The 22428-nt window shown below is 45.8% G+C and overlaps 1 protein-coding gene and 1 long non-coding RNA gene across 11 annotated transcripts; both read left to right on the forward strand.

The window, feature by feature from the left end:
• Nucleotides 1-687: 687 nt before the first annotated feature.
• On the forward strand, nt 688-4829 carry LOC125514572 (TPR repeat-containing thioredoxin TTL4). The gene is made up of 6 exons (XM_048679909.2): nt 688-1742; nt 2714-2909; nt 3032-3204; nt 3339-3675; nt 3767-3918; nt 4466-4829. Exons 1-5 carry the CDS (start codon nt 850-852, stop codon nt 3887-3889), a joined length of 1722 nt encoding a protein of 573 aa, XP_048535866.1. The 5' UTR covers nt 688-849; the 3' UTR covers nt 3890-3918; nt 4466-4829.
• A 4060-nt stretch (nt 4830-8889) lies between these two features.
• Nucleotides 8890-21142, forward strand: LOC125514573 (uncharacterized). 10 transcript variants are annotated; one of them, XR_015608696.1, is made up of 11 exons: nt 8890-9495; nt 9614-9736; nt 10413-10523; nt 10733-10798; nt 10969-15363; nt 16077-16166; nt 16740-16810; nt 17020-17171; nt 17730-17854; nt 19875-19981; nt 20857-21142. It is a non-coding gene; the product is annotated as an uncharacterized LOC125514573 (long non-coding RNA). The 10 variants fall into 10 exon arrangements; XR_015608700.1 differs by lacking the exon at nt 10733-10798 and adding an exon at nt 16878-16936; XR_015608701.1 differs by lacking the exon at nt 10733-10798 and adding an exon at nt 16878-16936 and having other exon boundaries at nt 17024-17171.
• The last annotated feature ends 1286 nt before the right edge of the window (nt 21143-22428 follow it).

A 22428-nucleotide genomic window follows, 5' to 3' on the forward strand; every position in this document is an offset into this window, starting at 1 on the left:
TATTTTTGGGATACTTTTTAGTAGTTCAGGAAAGAGTTAACAATCTTGGGAACTTTTTCAGAACAAATTTGACATGTTGGCCTACTCATAAAAAATTGACAACAAAAATTCTCCATAGAAAATCTGAGCATAAAAACAAATTGTCCAGGACAATATAGAGTGAGTATTAGCTCTAATAGTGTTGATTTTGTCTTTTTTTTTCACCAACAGTACAATGAATTTCATTTCGTCCCCAAAAAATTTACGCAAGAGTAACGTTTTATGAAGATTGTTGCCAACAAATTTCATGATTGCTTTGACCTTTTTTAAATCACTACTTTAAAAAAGGGTGCACCTGCCTCCATGTTTCATTCGTTCCCTTCCATATTTTTTTTGTTATATACCAGTGCAACTAACTCATATAACATTCTCTTTTCGCAAAGTAAATAAATAAATGACAACCTCTTGTGTGTGCAGGAGCAAACTCTTCACCAAAGGGGTCAATCCTCTCCCTCTCTTTCTCTTCACTATTTTCCATTGTTAATCAACAAGAAGAAATGCTTATATGAAACAGGTGTAGTACGTGTGAGTTGGAGGAGAAAAAGGAAAGAAACAGAACTTACACCAGAAGGGCCCACGAGATGAACCCCGAAAAAGACAAGGGGATTCGTGTAATATTTCCCATTTAAATTCCCCATGCTCCCCACATTCCTGCCCCAAGTTCGCGTTCGCTGCCGACCAAGACTGCGCGCAGGAGCCAACGGCCATCCCTCTCCTCCTGCCCTTCCCTGGCTCGATCCTCACCCTTCCTTCCCCGCGCGCACGACGCGCAGACCCAACCGCCGAGCGACCGCGAACTTCGCCGTCGCCATGACGGAGTCGCGGCGCGCGCCGTCCGGCTGCGCCATGTTCGGCATCTACAGCGGCATGTTCCGCCGCCGCCGCTCCGCCTCCATGTCCTCCCTCTCCCGGATCAACGGGTCCCCGCAGGCCGCCGCCGCCGACAGCGATGCCGCGCCGCCGAACCCGGCGCAGCGGAAGGCCGGCGTCCGCGACGATTCCTCCCTCGTGCCCCGCCCCAAGGTAATGCCTTTGCAGCCGCAGATCAACGGCGCGGCGGCGGCCCAGGCCCAGGCGCAGCGTCCGTCGGGCGACAAGAGCAAGCCGACCAGGGCGATGAACGGCGGGGCGAAGGCGGCGGCGGCGTCGCCCGCCGTGGAGTACACCGGCATGGCCGCGGAGCTCGATAAGATGATCCAGGACCACCAGAGGGTGAAGGGCACGACGCAGATGATGCGCGCCACCTCCGGCAACATGATGATGCACCGCAACCTGGGCAACCTGAACGCCGGCGCGTCCGCCCGCAGCTCGCTGGATCGCAGCACCAAGGCGGCGGCGGCGGCCGCGAGCGATCGGGCCAAGGCGGGGCCAGGGAGCAACGGGTACGCCTTCTCCGGCATGGGGAACATCGTGGGCAAGCCGGGCGAGCAGCTGTGCCGGGCGCTGTCGCACCGGACGGACCCGGAGAAGCTCAAGGAGATGGGCAACGAGGAGTACCGGGAGGGGCACTACGCGGAGGCGGTGGCGCTCTACGACCAGGCCATCATCATGGACCCGACGCGGCCGGCGTACTGGAGCAACAAGGCCGCCGCGCTGGCCGCGCTCGGCCGCCTCGTCGAGGCCGTCGCCGACTGCAAGGAGGCCGTCCGGATCGACCCCTCCTACGGCCGCGCGCACCACCGGCTCGGCGGGCTGTATCTCAGGTACGTACGTTCGCTCGGGCGCACGCATTGATCGCCACCCCTAATCCGATTGGTTTATTGACGCAATGCAATTCAATGCAAAATGCGCGGCCGTTCTCAGCTGCTAATTATCTCCCGTAATTTGCCATAACTGTCATCAAATGGTGACTTGATCGATCACGCGAGTAGTTTCTACAGAAATTTCACCGTGGTGGCCAATTGACTGAACTGATAATCAAGGAAATTTATGTGTAAACGTGCAGTGATATGATAGATAATAATTTTGCAACTTGAATTGAACTCACCTACACCTAGTGGCGTTTCGTGGAGAGCCACTACGTGTGCTCGACGGTGGCTAGCTAGCAACCAAATGCTAGTTAATTCCTTAACGAACAGGTTGGGGAATTAGATAATGGCGTGGCTGCTTTGCATACACATATCATCGGCGTAGCTGGATTATTATTGCTATAGGAAACGACTAACGTTCCCCGGAAGAAATGGAATAGCCCTTTTTTGATAATTAGGGCCTGGATTCCTTGATCCGCAGTCTACATGTGCTGCTTAATCTATGCTATCAACATTCGGTTACTGGCTGGTTTATTTATCAGGTCTAGCATACGCAAAACCTCCCTCCTCAAATCACTCTGGGACTTTGTGAACTTTTCATCCATGATTGGCGCTTTCAGTGGCTAATCACTTGCTCAACAAGCCTTCTTACCCATCTTTTTCAAGACAATGATTGGTATACTTCTAGTTAAAACCTTGCAAGATGATAGAGAATAAGTCCACCTTCATTTCATTTGTCTGCACTGCACTCTACCATGCTACATCTACCAAGAGTTCCATAATAATCCATGTCAATTCTCAGTTACTCGCACGGTGAACTATTAAACGGACCAAGAATTGTGATGTACTATGTAAGACGTTTATTTATCAATGATGAGATGATCGATTATATACTCACTAATAAATGGTTACGTGTTCGTTGTCAGATTAGGAGAACCAGACAAGGCCATAAACTACCTGAAGCAGTCGCCCATGGACTCTGTAAGCGCGGACGTTTCCCGCGCGCAGTCGGTGAAGGGCCGCATCGCCAAGTGCGGCGACGCGCGCAAGGTCAGGGACTGGATCACGGTGCTGCAGGAATCCCAGGCCGCCGTCTCCGACGGCGCCGACTGCTCCCCACAGGTCAGTACCCAGTGCCAAACGAGCACGCCATCGCCTCCTGTAGTGGCGTCAACGTTGCGCGACCAACATGACGTACGTGCGTTAGTGGCTGACACGACGTACGAACTTGACCTATCCGACAGGTGATGGCGCTGCAAGCGGAGGCGCTGCTGAAGCTGCAGCGGCACGACGAGGCGGACTCGGCGCTCCGCGGCGCGCCCAGGTTCGGCGCCGACGAGTCCACCAAGTTCTTCGGCACCACCGCCCACGCCTACGTCCTCATGGTCCGAGCCCTGGTCGACATGGCCGCCGGAAGGTCTGTTTGCTTGTGACCCCGTGAACATTTTTCACCGCAAAACTTGTTTTCCTCCCGAGTGGCATGCATGGCACTGCTTGGCGAAATGCACGTCTTGGTCTTCTGTTCTGATGTACGCAAACAAACTCGTGAAGGTTGGAGGAGGCGGTGGCGACGGCGCAGGCGGCGTGCGAGCTGGACCCGGGCAGCCGGGAGGCCGCGAGCGTGCACCGGCGCGCCAAGGCGGTGGCGACGGCGCGGCAGCGCGGCAACGACCTCTTCAAGGCGTCCAGGTTCGCCGAGGCGTGCGCGGCCTACGGCGAGGGCCTGGACAAGGGCGAGGCCGGCTGCGCCGTGCTGCTCTGCAACCGCGCCGCGTGCCACGCCAAGCTCGGCCGGCACGAGAAGGCCGTCGAGGACTGCAGCGGCGCGCTCGCCGTGCGGCCCGGCTACAGCAAGGCCCGCCTCCGGCGAGCCGACTGCAACGTCAAGGTCTTCCGTCTTCACATGCTTTCTGCTGCATTGCGCGATCGAGCTCGTTTTTCGTCAGATTTGTTGAATTTTTGTGTGTATGCTCGTTCAGCTGGAGAGGTGGGAGGCGTCGTTGAGAGACTACCAGGTGCTGATCCAAGAGCTCCCCGAGAACGAGGACGTGAAGAAGGCTCTCGCTGAGGTTGAGGCCAAGCTCAAGAGCCAGAGGAATTGATGGGGGGTATGTCTCAGCATCGACGTCAGGTAATTGCTCTCAGCTACTCCTCAGACTATTCATGCTTCAACTGCCAGTCGGTGGACTTCACCATAGTCCTAATGAAAGCGTGGGTTAGGAACCGAACGCTGTATTTTTACAGCAAAAGGAAGGGCTGCTCTTTCAAGTTGACGGAATTTGTCTTACAAAATTCAGACCCTGCACAGAATGTTGAACAGACTTGCTTGATGCTTACTGTTTGTATACTGAATAGATACTGTTCTAAGATACGTTGCATACTAATACTGGTAGCATCAAGGTCTCTTCTATAAGTTCTATTACTCCTTCAACACCAATCATCCAAATGTCGGCCATAAGAAACATACTTCAGTTAGTTCAGCACCTTTATCTTTCTTAATCGTAGTTGGTTATTCGGTAGGTGTTAGGGCATCATCAGATGACCACGCGCAGATGAAAAGAAACCAAAGGCGGTTTGAAAACCAGGGCAGATTCCTCGCCCGCGCTTACATATTCTTTAGAACAAAGCAAAGCATCGGCATGCTAGTCGTCGTAGCACTAACCTATTCTTCTCCGCAGGTTCGTTTGTTTCTGTCGGCTACCGGAGAAATCAGCACCGAAGTTCTGAAGAGAGGGCATGAACAAAGCGACTCCGCACGCGCCGTCGCGCAGCTTGTTTAAGTTAAAACCTGTGTGCCTTTTTTGCCTTGTTGTTAATTTAAACATACAGCAAACTACAGGAAGAGGATGAAGTGATGGAACTGTACATAATACTGCTCGCTCCATTGTTGTGATGTGTAGTTAGTGAATTTGTATGAGTGTGGGGTGCCGGTGGTGGCGCCCAGGGCTTCTGAAGCTTGCCTCTGAAACAGAACGTACGGAACAACTGTACACTGAAATGGATGTTCATTCTAAGCAGAATGTCTGAATGTGTTTGGCTATACGTTTGGTTTGGGCAAGGCTCCCTTTTGCTGAAATTAGAACAGACAGCTTTGTTCTATGTGATCACAGGCTGTATTCTAGTCATGGTGTGCGCTAGTGTCTCGTGGTCTGCTGGAGTTCAAACAGTGGCGAAGGCAGGAATAATTTATATGTGTGGCGGATTTCACGAGGTAAAGACCAATGTACAATATAACTATGTGCCGCTCGTGCTCTGCCTCGCCCGCCCGTGGCCACTGCCATGCCCGGCCCGGCACTTCCAACCTCACACGGTTGCTCTCTGATCGATGCCTTACTCGATCTTCTGGCACTTAGCCGGCTAGGGACGGCAGGTCGGAATCAGGAAAGAATCACACGAAGCTATGCAGGCTCGCGAGTTTGGAGAGTAGCTGTGCGGAGTGCCACATTTAATGGGTATTCAAAGTCTAGAATGAAAATCGAAAACATAAAGGTTCACAAATCGTTCACTGCAAAACATAAACGTTTGTCGGTGTTGAATTAGTGCTCTTTGAAGCTTTCTTCCAATTTTTTTTCTAAAATTGCTTATTAGTCTCTCTAGTTACTACTCCCTCCGTCCCAGTGTGAGAAAACGTCTTACATTATGGGACGGAGGGAGTACATAGTAGATTCCTTTTTTAACACAACTTACTTCATAGATCAGAAAAACAAATTCACTGATGATAGATCACAGAACAACTAATCGAATTCCCCTAAAAAACAACTAATCGAATTTATAAAAAAGAATTGATGTTTACTAGTGTATGGACTGAAAAAATGGACACAAGAAGTACGAAATTTTAGAACCAATACGGCCAGGATCCTGACCTGACGTCATTGCTCCGGCCTCGCCGTTGTTGGCACATAGAGGCATTAAGCTCGTCGCTTTTGGGTCTGCGCCGCGGCTGTGTCACTCGTCACCTAATTCCCTGCAGTGCCACCCGCCGCCGCCGCGTTCGCCGAGCATGGCCGCCGCCGGAATCCCCGTAACCGAGAGCTAGATTCCGTAATTGCGGTTGTGTCTCTGCGTGATTTCCATCAGCGGGCTCGATTTGTAGCGTAACTGGACTACTAGAGGCTGGAGCTGGGCTTTTTTTTTTGGAAAAGGACTGGAGCTGGGCTAACATGCAGCTAGGTGGGCTGCTGGGAGGATAATTGGGCCATGGGCAATTCGACGCGCCTCTGAGAGTGTTCTCCTCCTCCCAACTAACGAAACTGAACTCAGCTCAAATCTTCAGACAAGTATAGTATATATACGTAGTATTTTTGCCAAATTTTAGGTATGGCACCTGCCAAACCTCGTCATATAGCTGGCTCCGCCCCTGAGTTCAAATTCTCTCTACGGTTATCAGCTGATGATTTAAAATAAAAACCTTTGATTACCCAATTTGACTAAAATCGCTTTACTGCTGTGCATATCTGAGCTTATGGATCATGGCTTGTTTCCCCCAAGATGCTTCCGAGCTATGCCTGACACTCTGCACATTGTATCTCTCTCGCCCTCAAGCTCGCCACCGAGCACGTCAGCCACTGGAACAGCGCCCATGTCCGGTTCACGATGGTCACCCATCACGGCAAGCCGGCGCCGGCCACGCCGTACAATGTCGGTCACCGAAATTCCTTCAGTTACACGGGAGAATTTTGGTACCATCCGGCCTTCGTCAAGACTCAAGAGGGAAGTGCTCGAGAAGGCCGGAGTGCCTCGTGGACGACTGATTCGCCGCCCGGTGCGACGTGCGTGTCATCAGCTCGTTGGCCGTCGCGGGTGAGGTCGTGCCGGCGCGTGGCCTCGAGAGGATGGGGTTGGCCGGCAGCTGCAAAGGACGAACTCTGCCAGCGTTGCCACGCATCGAGTTGGGTCTCGGAGAAGGAGACTGCCTCCGAGGGCTCGATCGGAACAGCTTCGATCTTTCTGGTTCGCTGGTCGCGGTTGACCGGTCCACCAATGACCGTAGACCTTTCTGAGAAATTGTGATTATTCAAAAAAAAGGAATTCACAAAAACTGTTCACGAATCTAAAAAAAATCAGGTCTTAAAAGAAGTTCACGAACTCGAAAAAGTTACGAGTCCAAAAAGAGTTTGTGGAGTTGAAAAAAGTCAGCAAACCCGAAAAAGTTTACATGTTCAGAAAAAAAGTTTGCGGGATTCAAAAAAATTCGTGGATTTGAAAAATGTTCACGAGTTAAAAAATACTTCATGGATATAAAAAAGTTCATGCTTTTGACAAAAAAGTTCACGGATTTAAAAAAACTTTTAATGTTTTGTGAATTTTGAAAAAGTTAACGATTGTGAGGAAAAAAGTTCACAAATTCGGAAAAAAATGTTTGCATATTTGAAAAACATTCGTGTATTTGATGGAAAATTGAAAAAAATTCTCAATTTTAAGTAAAAATGTTCTCAAAACAGCAAAGAAGTTCACGAAGAAAAGTTCATGAATTTGAAAGATGTATTCAAATTTGAAAAGCTTCATGCATTTTTTAAAAAAAGGGGAAAAGAAACTGAGAAATAAAAATAAAAAGGTAAAGAAAAGAAAAGAAAAGAAAAAGGAATAAAAGGCGTTCAGAAAACCAGAAAAAGAAAACCCCGGTCTTCTAGAAGCTTCCCAAAACTGGCCGGAAGTTTCCCAAAATTGGAATCACACTCTGATTAGGCACATTAGATAGCAGATATTGGTACTGCCGAGCCATCTTGTCAGCATGCACAAATTCCATCTTCCCAACCCCCAAACCCATAAGGGCCAGTTCTTTTCAGGCAAGATTCTACAGAATCAAGGTTCTGGAAAATTCTCCCAGAATCTGTTGCCGAGTTCTTTTCAGAGATTGTATTTTGAGATTCTAGAAACTGTTGTGTGTTGAAATGTTTGTACCGCCCTTAGACAGAATTTGTTTGATGAAATATCGACATATTATAGCATTATTCAAGCATGAAGAAAAACAAAGAGATGCAGAAAGGAGGGCTCACCGTGAGCGTCGGCGTCGAACTTTGAGGGACGGGGCTGAGGGCCGGGGTGGACTGAGGGGCGGGAGGAGCTGAGGAGGGAAGCTAGCCAGCGAGGGCGGCGACGGCTTGGCCTGGCCGGCGGCGGCGCAACAACCCTAGCCGCTGTTGTGAAGCTGACGGGGCAAGGAAGGCTGGCTGGCGGGGGCGGGGGCGGGTTGGTGGGGGGCGGGGGCGGGGGCGGGTTGAAGGTCCGCTGCCCCGATGCGGTGCGGGAACTGGGCGACGAGCGAGCGGTCGGGTGCGTCAGCTCGTTGTTGGGGTCTCGGGCTGGACTGCGGGGTGGCATTTTGACCGTAAGTACGTGATACAATATGTGTACGGGTATACTTCGAAACGTTTTCTTTTGTGGGACTAGGCAGAATTCTGAGATTGTAGGAGAAACCAGGTATTTTGGGATTTTGGGATTGCACTAGGATTCTGGAGAATCCGGTTTAGATTTTGGAAATTCAATCGAGTTCTTTTCGCCCGGGATTTTCGGGACCGAGATTCTTCATATTCTGCTTAAAAGAACTGGGCCATGTTGCAAATTACCCACCTGTTGAGCACTAAAACCATGCTGATGTTGTGGCACCACGCCTTGTGTCACCACACTCTGTTGCAAATTCTACGGGTGTGCTTAATCTATAAGCAGTGAATGTTCTACTTCTTGCCTAGTACACAGTGAGGGGGTGGGGTGTTATAGCAAAATTTAATTCGGAATATGCATTGTAGCAAAAAACTTCATCTCATTTGGCTATGAGAAATAATCGATCTCATTTCATAAATGCAATTTTGAAAGTATGGAAAAATGCTTCAAGAGATATGAACCGGATGGATGCCGGAGGCTCCTCAGGGATTTGAAACATCCGACCGTCCATCTCGTTTTCCTGGCGCGTCACAACCGTCGGATCTCGGGCTAGATCCATGTGAGCCGTCGGATATTTACCGGATCAACCTCGGCCGTCGGATAAAATTCCAATGGCATCAGAATGTAATATCCATGCCCCCACCAGGGCATTTTGGTCATTTCACGTGGGGAGGGTATAAAAAGGGACCGCTGTCGTGGGATGACCTAGCCGCATCCTCCCTCCCGCACTCGCGCCTCCCCCGCGCCGCCTCCTGCTCTCCCCTCCCGCGCGCCTCCTCTCCCCTCCCCTCCCACGCGCCTCTTTCCTCCCACCCACATCGCCGCCGCCGCCACCCACCGCCTCGAACCGCGCCGTCGGCGGCCAGATCCGCTGCAACAGAGCCCCCCCCACCCTTCCCAACGACGATGAGCAGCAGCGGAGGGAGGACGGGGAGCACGACAGCGGCGGCGGAGGGGAGCAGCAGCAGCAGGCCAAGGCGGCGCAGCACAAGCGCACTCCCGCTCCGTCCTCCCCTAACCCTATCTCCTCCTCTCCTCTGAGCCGCCGCTGCCCGTCCTCCTCCTCTCCTCTACGCCGCCGCCGTCGACGGGAGGAAGCCAGGCGGAGCGCACCGTCGCCACCGGCTGCGGCCTCGGCGACGCCGACATGCTCTAGTGGCTCAATGCCACGGAGACATCGTAGCAGAGGCAGAAGCAGGTGCTCGATGCGGCGCTCCCCCGTCGCTCCTCTTCTGCATCTGCTACAGGCGCTCGATGCGGTGCTCCCCTGTTGCTCCTCCTTCTCCTTCATCGCCAAGAGGGGCGCTGCCTTCTACTGCTGCTCCAGGTCCTCTCTCTCTCTCTCTCCCTCCCTCCCTCCCCCCCCCCCCCCCCCCCCCCCCCTCCTCAGGTTTAGATCCCTTTTTCTAAAGCTCAAGACTTATAGTTCAGTTTGTGTGCAACAGCTTGGGAGGGACAAAAGAGGAGGTCGCTGGTAGATGACGGGGGAGCAAGCAAGGACTGATGGGTGCATCACTACACTGCTACCCGTTTCTCAACTTTTGCTTTACACGGTACTATTTCGACAGGTATAATTGTTTCAGTAATTTCAGTTCTTGCAACTCATCATTTTGCTAAGAGAAAATCGATGCATCACATTACTAATGAAGTGGGTTTACTGAAACCTTTCACTTTCAAGGTAGGAGACTGATATGAACTGCCAATGTAATTTCTTTTTATTTGTGATTCTTGCTGTTTAATTGATTGATTGGTGTGCATATGATTTCTAATATATGAATTCCTTCGTCTTGTGTATTGAATATAGGATTTAGCTACAGATAATCATTAATCAACTAATGTAATTTCTTTGCCAAGTTGTAGTTAGAGTTAAATGTGCCACTGGTTATTTTATATCCTTTATTTATTCTTATTCTTCTAAATGAAATAGGAGATTTGTTGGTGCTCCATTAACTAAATATCACTGACAAAATGTTGTTCTCATTTCAGTTGAGAGAAAAGTTGCATACTTTGTGAACCAATTGGAGATTCATGTTGTTTCCCTAGATATTGTGTAGTTAGAGTTGATGTCACTGTTTATTTTATATCATTTGTTACTATTCTTTAATCGCCAAATCATATAGGAGATTTTGTTGGTGCCCAATTAACCAAATGTTACTGACAAAACTGACAAAATGTTGTTCTTATTTCAGTTTGAGCGCAAATTGCATGCTATATAAACTAACGGGAGATTTCTGTTGTTACCAGAATATTGTAGGAAGGGTGGACTATGAAGGGAAACACTGGTGTTCTAAGATAGATGTTCTGTGTTTGAGATCTTGCCTTGGTAGCTGGATGCCTTGGTGCAAGACATTCAAGGTAAGATTGATCCCCTGTACCCATAAGTTCACTTCTCATGTAGAGTTAATAGTCCTGTTATTTTTCTATACACTATGGCAGAGTAGAGATATATTGTGTATGCCAACATGTATGTAAGAGTAATAGTAATATGATACTTCTGATTGTAGATCCAAGGTTTTAAACCGACAAAAAATGCTATGAGTTCTCATATCAAATTTTTATGCCAGATGTGCATGCTCAAAGATTTTGGTCGGCAACTTATAGTGTGTATCAAAGGATTCTGAAAAAATAAGGTTGAGTTGTTATTGGACATTGGACCTTTATATCTTTTGCATGACATTTTATTTACTACCTGAGCTCTATATTTTTCCTGTGCATATCTTTGTGCTAAAAAATGCATTTCTGTTAAATAGTAATTCCTAACTAATTGTTTCTGATAAACAACGATGCCTTCCTTACACAGGTTGTTTGATGCGTTCGTGCTCGTCGGCGGGACGGTGCAAGGCGCAACTCCGACGCGGTTCCTCGCCGGTTGGACGGCGTTCAGGCGCAACCCCGGCGCGCACTGAGTACTGCCTCGGCTACAGCCTCCCTCGGTGAGGTCCATCTTCCTCCCGCTCCTCTGCTTCGGCTACTGTATGGGACATTGCCATGGCTATATTGATGTGGTGCTTGTCTGGTTGATGCTCTATGCCCTACTCATGCATCGGTTCCTACTTGAGCTCTGTACTTGTGGATCCATGCCATTTTAGGGTTTGCAGGCTGTTGTTCATGTTTAGTTGCTATCATAGGAGCTAATGTGATGCTCTGGTTTACATGTGGATGCCCTGGTCCTATAGCTATGCTCCTGGATTTGCTAGATTGATCAGTGGCATTCGTGCTAGGGCGATGATGATTAATCGTGGCTGAAATAAGTGTGCCTTTGAGCAATCGTGGCACCTGTGCATATCAGGTTGGATCCTCCCTCTTGTCTCTAGAATCCTTTTTGATCCTGTGATACTTGTTGTTGTCCTTGGATGGTCATTCTTGTTGAGTGATAACCAGGGCAGCTCCACTGTAGGAACAGATTGATCTGGTGATAAGAGATGACGGGGGTAGGTTATATGATCGAGGAAAGGTGAATCTGAGCCCGCTATGCATCCCCTTGTTAGAGTCTGAACCGAAATGGAGCTCTCCCGTGCGTTTCCCTTTGTTAGAGTCTGAACTGAAATGGAGCTCTCCCGTGCGTTTGGATTCTGGACCGTCGGATCGAAATCTCCTCGCGATACAGGCCGTCGGATCTCGATCTAAATCGTTGTGGGTCGTTGGATATTTACCGATCAACTTCGGTCGTCGGATAAAATTCCAATGGCAACAGAATGTAAATATCATGCCCCCACCAGGGCATCTGGGTCATTTTGCTTGGGGGGTATAAAATGACCGCGGCTTCCTGCGATGAAAACCTAGCTGCCGCCTCCTCTCTCACTCGCTCTTGCAGCTCCCTCCCTCCCACGCAGGTGGTTCCCATGGCGATGGCGGCAGCGGCCACGGAGGAGGGCGGCATATCAGCGGCACCGGCAATGGTGTCCGTGCCGGCTATGCAATGAATCCTGAACCATTTTTTATTTGTATTTAAAGTTGTTGCTTATTTATGCTCAAGTGGTGTTCGTGCTACGGCGGTGATGATTACCTTGGCTGGAATTAGTGTGCCTTTGAGCAATCGAGGCACCAGTGGGTATCAAGTTGGATCCTCCCTCTTGTCTCTAGAATCCTTTTTGATCATGTGATACTTGTTATTGTCCTTGGATGGTCATTCTTGTTGAGTGATAACCAGGGCAGCTCTACTGTATAAACAGATCGATCTGGTAATAAGAGATGATGGGGTAGGTTATATGATCGAGGAAAGGCAAATCTGTGCCCACTATGCAATAAAACTGCAGCTACCTCCCCTAATGTGTGTAATATTGAAGGAAAAAAAGAACTTTTCATGTCTTGCTACTTTAAAATTCCAAAAGGTTCATTCTTCTTTTGTTGGTTACTTAACCATGTTTTTTGTTTTGCTTTGGTTCTGGTTGAGATACTAAAGGTTGTTTATATATGAAAAGAACAGACACTTATAGTTTTGTATGCCTCAACTGTAGCTTAGGATCCAGTGTTGTTGTGCTTTGCCTAATTAAAAAAAACTATAATCAATAATAGTCATTCTTTCCTTGTGATTTGAACTCTGAGAGGGCCATTGATTCTTGATCTTAAGGTGACCCCATTTTTCTATGCCTCATGCTCATGCTGCTCTATGTTCCTTTTTAAAAATTCTTGCTTGCATTTTGGGTTGGTTTTCTGCTCTATGTGTTGGGGAACGTTGCAGAAAACAAAAAAAATTTCTACGGTTTCACCAAGATCCATCTACGAGTTCATCTAGCAACGAGTGATCGGATGCATCTACATACCTTTGTAGATCGCGAGCGGAAGCGTTCAAGGAACAGGGATGAGGTAGTCGTACACGACGTGATCCAAATCACCGGAGATCCTAGCACCGAACGGACGGCACCTCTGCGTTCAACACACGTACAATCAGCGTGACGTCTCCTCCTTCTTGATCCGGCAAGGTGAAAGGAGAGGTTGATGAAGATCCAGCAGCACGACGGTGTGGTGGTGGTGGATGCAGGGCGTCACAGTAGCAAGGCTTCGCCTTATACTACGAGAGAGAGAGGTGTAGCAGGGGAGAGGGAGGCGCCAAGACTCAGGGTGCGGCTGCCCCCTCCCTCCCCTTCATATATATAGGCTCCCCTAGGGGGGGCGCCGGCCCTAGGAGATTGGATCTCCTAGGGGGGGCGGCGGCCAGGGCTGGAGTGGCCCCCAAGGCAAGGTGGGGCGCCCCCCCACCCCTAGGGTTTCAACCCTAGGCGCATGGGGTGGGCCTAGGGGGGCGCACCAGCCCACTATGGGCTGGTTCCCCTCCCCACTTTGGCCCATGGGGCCCTCCGGGATGGGTGGCCCCACCCGGTGGACCCCCGGGACCCTTCCGGTGGTCCCGGTACAATACCGGTGACCCCGAAACTTGTCCCGATGGCCGAAACAGCACTTCCTATATATAATTCTTTACCTCCGGACCATTCCGAAACTCCTCATGACGTCCGGGATCTCATCCGGGACTCCGAACAACATTCGGGTTACTACATATACATATCTTCACAACCCTAGCGTCACCGAACCTTAAGTGTGTAGACCCTACGGATTCGGGAGACATGTAGACATGACCGAGATCGCTTTCCGGTCAATAACCAACGCGGGATCTGGATACCCATGTTGGCTCCCACATGCTCCTCGATGATCTCATCGGATGAACCACGATGTCGAGGATTCAAGCAACCCCGTATACAATTCCCTTTATCAATCGGTATGTTACTTGCCCGAGATCTGATCGTCGGTATCCCAATACCTCGTTCAATCTCGTTACCGGCAAGTCACTTTACTCGTACCGTAATGCATGATCCCGTGACCAGACACTTGGTCACTTTGAGCTCATTATGATGATGCATTACCGAGTGGGCCCAGTGATACCTCTCCGTCATACGGAGTGACAAATCCCAGTCTTGATCCGTGTCAACCCAACAGACACTTTCGGAGATATCCGTAGTATACCTTTATAGTCACCCAGTTACGTTGTGACGTTTGGCACACCCAAAGCACTCCTATGGTATCCGGGAGTTACACGATCTCATGGTCTAAGGAAAGGATACTTGACATTGGAAAACTCTAGCAAACGAACTATACGATCTTGTGCTATGTTTAGGATTGGGTCTTGTCCATCACATCATTCTCCTAATGATGTGATCTCGTTATCAATGACATCCAATGTCCATAGTCAGGAAACCATGACTATCTGTTGATCAACGAGCTAGTCAACGAGCTAGTCAACTAGAGGCTTACTAGGGACATGTTGGTGTCTATTATTCACACATGTATTACGATTTCCGGATAAGACAATTATAGCATGAATAAAGACAATTATCATGAACAAGGAAATATAATAATAATGCTTTTATTATTGCCTCTAGGGCATATTTCCAACACTATGTTCCCTTTTAGCGTTTCTTTCCGTTGTTGCTGCACTCCCTTTTCTGTATACTACTTGATCTTTTTGTATCTCATTCTGCCGCTTCTTGGTTATTAGATGCTTTGAGTTTGAGTGGCTTGAAGATACAGATTACACAATGTTCTGTTCTGTCATATGCCATCTTGATATGGATACAATGTTAGCTTTTGATATGAGCTAGAATTATGTTGCCCCACCAGCCTGAAAATGTGATAAATAAAAGCCTACAATGCTCGTTTATTTGTGTTTACAGGCTTCGTTGTGTAGATAATTTACTCTTTGTTCCATAGGATCACATTTGGTAGTGGTGTGACCTGAACCTTGATGCTTTCTTCTTGTTGCTGCTGCTGTATTCTGTAATGGAACTGTTAGATAAGGTAGTTAACTGTCTAGCCGTAGGTCTTAGTAGTGCAGATTCATTTTCTTTTCTAGGGTGTGCAGAACAAAATCAGGAGATGGTAGTAACTGGCAGCTACTTCTGAGTACAAATTTTGCTTTTCTGGATTATCATATTCCTTTTGTTTCTCATAATGAAGCCGCCGGGCAGTGCTCCAATATTGTAATACTGGGCAGTGCACGCCGTTGCCACCAGTTGCGCCTTGCGCGGCCGAGGGGCGCCAGCCGCAGGTGCTCGATGCGGCGCTCCCCTGTCACTCCTTCTGCGACCGCTGTAGGTGTTCCCCGGTCGTTCTTCGTCCTCCATTGGCAGGAGGGGCTCGGCTGCAGTTCTGCTACAGTCAATCTCCTCTCTCTCTCTCTCCACCCATCATCGTGGAATTGCAGGTCGTTCATTAACACTATTTGATATCTGAGAACTAGAAATGCTGAAATCTGAAAACTGGAATCTCCAGTTAACTGAATTTTTGAACGTTTAATCTTGTCTAACTATTTGTGAGGTTTATTGGTGTTTCCAGTAGATAAAACCTAACCCTATGTATTTATAAATGGAGCAGAATTGTATTTATAGAACTTTAGAGAATATATTGTTGTCTTCTTCATATTCTTTTATTACTGAGCCACCATACAAAACTCTCTAGAGCAGAACTCTATTTCAACTATAAATAACAGGAACAAAACTTTTATATATTTTCTGTGTGTAGATGCTTAAGCTTAAGCTTCTGTTATTTGCTTCAGTTAGATATTAAAGAAGACTGAAATTGAGTCGATGGTGTATATACTTGATATATATAAATGGTCAAAATACGGAAGTGCTTTATGAAAGTCAAATATGCAGTTGTCTTCCTGTTTGAATCTTCATTGTTGATTCCAGGTTTGCTGCTTCCCAAAAAGTGGAGATTTGTAGTACGGACAGAACTTCAACCTATTCAACATAGATCTTAAACTGACCAGACAATAGTATAATATTTTTTATTTACGTCCTTATAATTGTATTGCCACAAAAAACAGATTTGGAATATCAAAGAAAGCAGGTTCTTATGCTACATAATTGTTTCCTCTACTTATAGTTAACCTCTCTATTTTGTCGTCTCTAACAGCCAAGATGAGTGCTCTACTCTTACGGCTCATGCTAACCGAACTGGTGATGTTTCTTTCTTCACCTCGATTGACGCCACATGTTCCCCCTGGTGAGTCTTGACACCATGTTTATACAATTAAGATCGTCCTCTGGTTGCTTGAACACATTTGATTTATTGCAAATTTTGGTACACTATTTTGATAGGAGTGTTCTTTGCTTACCGTTCACACTTACTAGGTGTTTTTCAGAACGTTTGTTAGAGCATAGTTCATGTATCTGGTACCTTAGCATTGTTAGCTTTTAAACTTGTTTTATGTCCATCACCCAGACATCATCTTATGTTCTTCTCAATTTGTGTGCGCAAAAGTTGCAATTCCATGTTCTAGGCTTAGCTCAACCAGATAACATGTAGGGAGTTCAATTTTATTTGTTAATATAATGGTGGAATCATATATCTCTAAGGTGCAGTCATTAGTCAAGTGTCAGTAACTTGCTGGTAGTTCTATTATGTCATGAACTAAAATGTTAAGGAGATTTCTTCCGTTTTATGAATTAACGATGTGGCCAACTGTTGTGAAGTCTCAAAAATGAGAAATGGTTGTCCATCAGTTGGTTTCTTCATTTTCTGCTTGGTTTTGTGAAATACATTTTGATTAGGGTTAAGGTTGGCCTTTGGTCTCAGGTTGCCGCGTCGTCCTCGTCTTCGGCTTGCAAGGGACTGGATCTGGTGTGATTGATTCTTCCTCTCGCAAGGTGGGTACATCCTCTGTTTCGATTTCTTCCACGAGTTTTGGTTTGCTGACTGAGAAATTTCAAGCAGAAAATGCACATATTGTACTTCTCTTGACTATTGTTTCTTCCTCCATTTTACCTTTCTGGGTATGTCCATTTTTCATTAGATACTTTTCTGCAGCGCATATGCGACAAATTCACAAATTTATAATTTTGACGTACTGCTGAAGGTAGAGGGACAAAAATTGAAGATCCAAATGAGCGACTCAAATTCAGGATTTGAGTTACCAATGTAGTGTCTACGACTGGCTGATGGTTCAAGAGTTCGAAGAAAGTCAAGCAGAAGGGAATACTACACATGCCCACGCTGCTATATGCCAAGGTATCACTTCAGCGGTGTTATTAGTTGCCATTCTGTCCTGATACAAACATGAGCCTAGAGTAGAGGAAGCACAACCCCAACAAGAACATTCCTGTCTCAACATATTGGAGCCCCACTTTTGCGGATTTTGCTAGAAGTTAAAACAGTTGCTACTGTCACAACATACTAGATGCAACTTAGTATGCTGCCCTATGTCCCTCTTAGTTTCAGCACCACAAGAGCAGTATTGAGATGATTGGAAGTTTCCTTCTCTTCACATCTATATTTTGTTACAGGTTAAAAGGTCTGAAAATCTAGGTATGCTAGCATTGACAATCTTGCAGCTCTTTTGAATTAGTCCTAAATCATAACAGAAAGCTTTCTGTCATGATAATATATATTTCCGGATACATACTAGAGGCTACATATTGGGCAATACTAGAGGATACATACTAGAGGCTACATATTCCGACTTGCCAAGCCTTAAAGCCAAGTTTTTGTTCATCGATTTACCTACAAAAGATTAAGAGTTATAATAGATTCTCTGATCTAAACGAGTTAATGCAATGTTGCTGGCAGGTGCTAGAGGCCACATATTGAGCAGGAGCTTTCGTATGGTGTGCAAGTGCTAGAGGCTACATATTGCTGGAAGGTGCTCAATTCACATTAGGACAGCCCACCCCCAAGAAGAAATTAAAACAGAGGTGAGACCTCAACTTCATGCCGATAAAGTTAATCGCTTCACATATACACGGTCCTTCACTCTCACTGATAATGCACCTTCACTTCCTTTTACCTGCCTATGTAATCACAAATATGAGAAACCTATTGCCTTATTGAACTTTGAAGATCCACGTTCCGAGGTACATAATTGACTATATTGGCAAGTTACATCTTTTTTGTGGGCAGGCAAGTTACGTCTTAATTCTACTGTTTTGTCCAACCTTGCATTTTTTAAATCAATGGAGAAGACCAGTTCTCTCCAAGTGCGCATAGTCCTCTTTCCTGTAATCATATGAACTACTAAAGCCAATCTGTTGTTGGACTGGGTCACATACATTTTGTGCACCGCGCTTCCATACTCATGTCATATTTTGGCAAGGGCTATTCTCACTAACATATTCTTTCGTACCAACTGTCATCTTATGTAAACATGCTGTCAACCTATGAAATCTACTCCCTCCGTCCCATAATATAAGATGTTATACCAACCAATATATGAGTACATTGGTTGTAATAACATTGGACATTGCTTTGTTGAACATCTTTCTGAGTTTCACTTATGCAAAACAATGACATTCTTTCTTGTGTCATATGGTGGTCTTTTTTGTATTTCAGTGGAACTGGACTGTGATATTAAAGATCATGCCACTGTTATGTTTTAGGAGCAAGTTGTTACTAATGTTGGATTATCAAATACCATTTTAAACTGGAGTTCACAAAAAAAGTCAAAACATATAGCGATGTAGCACATGATTTTACAAGTTAATTATCAGCACATATACATTCATTGTTCTTCACGGATTTCTTGATGCTAAAACCGCCTGATACATGGAAGTATACACCTCTGCTTACTAATAGGATCTATTTGAGTATGTACTCTAGCCTGGTTAGATATATCTTATGCATGTTCTTACCTTTGTTTCCTTAGTGTACAACCTTATACTTGGTGTCTTTTGAACTTAAAATGTATTACATAACAACGGGTGAAAGAGCTGGTGTACATAATCATCGGAGAGTCGGGATAAAACTGAAAAAATGGAACTCTTGAGCTTTGTCACATTTTAGTAGGAAAAGTTGATATGCAGGTTGTCAAGAGCTTCTTTTTTGTCCATCAGATAGTTTATATAGCTTTGTCACCGAAGGTAAGTTTCGGATAGGGGATGCTGCTTGTGAAAATTATATACAACTACGAGTCCCTAGGTAAGTTCCGCATAGGGGATGTTGCTTGTGAAAATTATATACAACTATGAGTCCCTTTCTCTTTCCTAATATTTACAATTCCTTTTCAATTGGCCGTCACCGACACTGGCTGAAATATTTAGTTCTGTTGTCGCGCACCTAATACTTGCACACTATTTGTTTATCTATTTAGTTGGTCCTCACTGAAAATATATATATTGTCCGCGATGGATGTCGAATTTGGTGTGGAATAGTTAATGAGAATCTGGAGAGTGCCTAATGTTACATCAACCTTTATTCCGTCCCAGATACACTATTAGTGTTGATCAGCTACAAAGAACACTAAATAATATATGGGGATTAGAATGTAGGTACATGGAATGCAATCCAGCAGAGGAACTCAACAAATGAATAGACTCATAGAAAGCTACCAGTTCACCTCACACTTGATCTATTAGCTTTTTTTATTTTTCAGTAGTAGCATGTATGCCATGTAGATGAGTTATTCATAAAACTTACTGGTTCTCTAGAGGAAACATCTACTTTATCAAAAGACATCAAAGCTAATTTTCTAGGATGATATGATGATACCTTATATAGAATCCAGTTTACTCGCTCTTCATAGAAGTGCTTTTTAAGTGGTAGAAGTGTGCAGAACATTTTTACTCCCTTTTCTCCATTAACTGTTCAATGGATGAATAATTATCTTTCTGCTTTAGGAATACTAGCTTGATTAATTAGTGTCTCTGTGCGATCGAAAAATTTGTAAGTCCTGAAAGTGAATCCTGACCGATGTACCCCTGCTTACCTTTCTATGCACAGATTATTCACTTTGTGAAGATCAATAACAAGGAAGAGCAGGTGCCGGCAGCTGAGGCGTGTTTGTCTGGTACACACGAGCCAATTTCTCCTGTTAGGGTGGACGACATGTATGACTTTACGTCTTTACCCCGCATGTCGGTCCTTGGTTTGCTTGATTTTTAATGAGCGATGTGAGATTGATAGCGGGTCACATGTTTATCAATGTTATTTTGGCATCATCAAATTACTTACCTGCCAGTTCTTCTGTCACAACTCTCTATCTTTTTGTTTATACATTTAGAAATCTTGTCTTAGGTTACAACTACTATTAAAGTAGTTGTATATGCACTTTACCCGCGTTCACTCTTCTCATGTTTGATTTTTATGCTTCTATTTTTTTGGCTGACGAGAGCTTTCATGGCTGCTTATGTCATGTGAGTAAGCCCGATGCCAAATGTTAAAAAGTAAATAGGAATTGAGCTACAAATTCTTAGAGGAAATCAGATAGCTCTATTTGGAACGAAAACTGAAAAACACAACTTCCAGTTGGCTTTGATAGAATAGCAGCAGATCCAACCATGGCTAGCCAGAATAGGTTCTTCTTCGTCAATTGGGCTAGAGAGACGATCATGATTGGTCAATATGGTAGCATACAAAATATGTCACAATGTCAACCGACTGTAGATTTGATGGTCCAGTTTCACAGGCAATTGACATTTGTATCAATTATCCTGTGTATACATTATGCTATATGACCATGGAAGGTATGCCTACAAAATACAGAGCAGTTTGGTCTACAAAACATTTTACAAATATATTTGACGGTCCATATGTGTGTTTTCCTTTGACCCTGCAAAAGAACTGTAAAATAATGAGCAGTTCTGGAAAAATACCAGAGGCCCAACTAAGCACAGTAGAAAGCCCGCATCTCACTTTACCATTATATAATTCATTTTGGTACCATATGACCTAATGTTTTTCATTTCCTTCTGCTCCAAACCAGGCAAGCAGCCGCGATGACGGACAGGCCGCTCTCGCACCACCAGACTCCCTTCAGGGTAGTTACCCACGGGCACGTACTTTTGCCGTTTATTTTTATTTGTGATTCCGCTCGTTGTGAACGTGGCTCGATCCATGTTGTGGCCCAGTTATTATTTTTGTTTTGTTTCGATGGATTGTCTTGGCTTGCTTTTGGCCTGAAGTTGTTGCCTTGCTTTTGGCACACCTGATTCCACTACCTTTTGTTGTTGCTTGGACCAGTTTCTATGTAATGAACATATTTATATCAATGTTGTGCTTCTGTTATAATCTTGCTATATTACACTGGTGATTTTCGGTGATTACTCTGATTTCTACTTGCCCCAGTGAGTATTTACACGGTCATACTCATGTTGTATAATTCCTTTGGCTAAATTGTATAATTCTGACAGGTTCATACATCATGTTAAGGAGTATTAAGTTGTAGCACGCTTACTTAGGTTCTTTGGCATGTTATTCATAGGGTTATCAAGTAGGTCCTAATAGGGTTACTCACAGTATTAAGTTAGGGATTGAACTTGTGGCAGGCCAATATCATGCTATTGTGTATATTTGCAATGCTTTGGTCACTGTATTATTGTTACTGGATTGGATATGACTTTTACCCGGCAGCGGTGCTGCCGGGTGCGGCAAGCCGCACTTCCTATCTAGTTATAGATTACCATAGCTTGTTTTCACCCTACGATGTCGATGTAACTAGAGACTTGAATCTGGAGTATTATGAGTTTCATGATGAATGAAATTTGACGGCATGGCCCTACATTAAAATTTTTAAATTAATTCTACATAAATATACTAAGTGGTTTTTTTGTGTGCCAAAATTTGGTGTCACTCGAACTCGATAGGTTATGTCAAGTAAGATGGCTTGGTGGAATCATCCTCAGTGCGAGGAAATTATTCTACCCTAAACAGAAACACCAAGTAACACAAAAATCAAGGAAATTTTGTTTTTGCTAATCACTTTGACTCAATGAGGGTCAATGATACAATAGAGGGAAGGGATTCGGTAAATCTAACATAGAAGGGATTCGACCACTCCCCTATGCCAGGGCTACCTGGTCATCGCACCACTGGAAGAAGCAGCAATCGCCCAAGGATACCTTGGGTTATCAGAGGGGATTGCACTGCAAGAAACCCCGCCGCCGCCATCCGCTGCATGGACTTAGATTTACAGTGTCCACTAGTGACGGCGAGGGGAGGTGGGGCAGTGGATGGGGGCCGACGGTGCGAGCTAGGGTTTCCGCCGTTGTTGCCCAAGAGGTGACGTGAGGGACAAGTGGTAAAGGCCAACAATAGTGGCACAACTGAAAGTAAGGAATGACGAAAAATGAACAACAAAGATGAAGTTGGCACCAGTCTAACTAACTTCTAATCAACCTTCCCTGAAAATGAGAGACTTCTAATCAACGTATTTGCTCAGATCCATCAGATAACATACTGACAGCGATTGCCGTATTTGCTCAGATCCATCAGATAACATACTGACAGCGATTGCAGCCGGCCATACACAACGTACAGCTCTTGTTATGAACCTGGA

Source organism: Triticum urartu, chromosome 6A (assembly GCF_056163025.1).
Source record: "Triticum urartu cultivar PI428250 chromosome 6A, HENAU_Tu73, whole genome shotgun sequence".
Classification (NCBI taxonomy): Eukaryota; Viridiplantae; Streptophyta; class Magnoliopsida; order Poales; family Poaceae; genus Triticum; species Triticum urartu.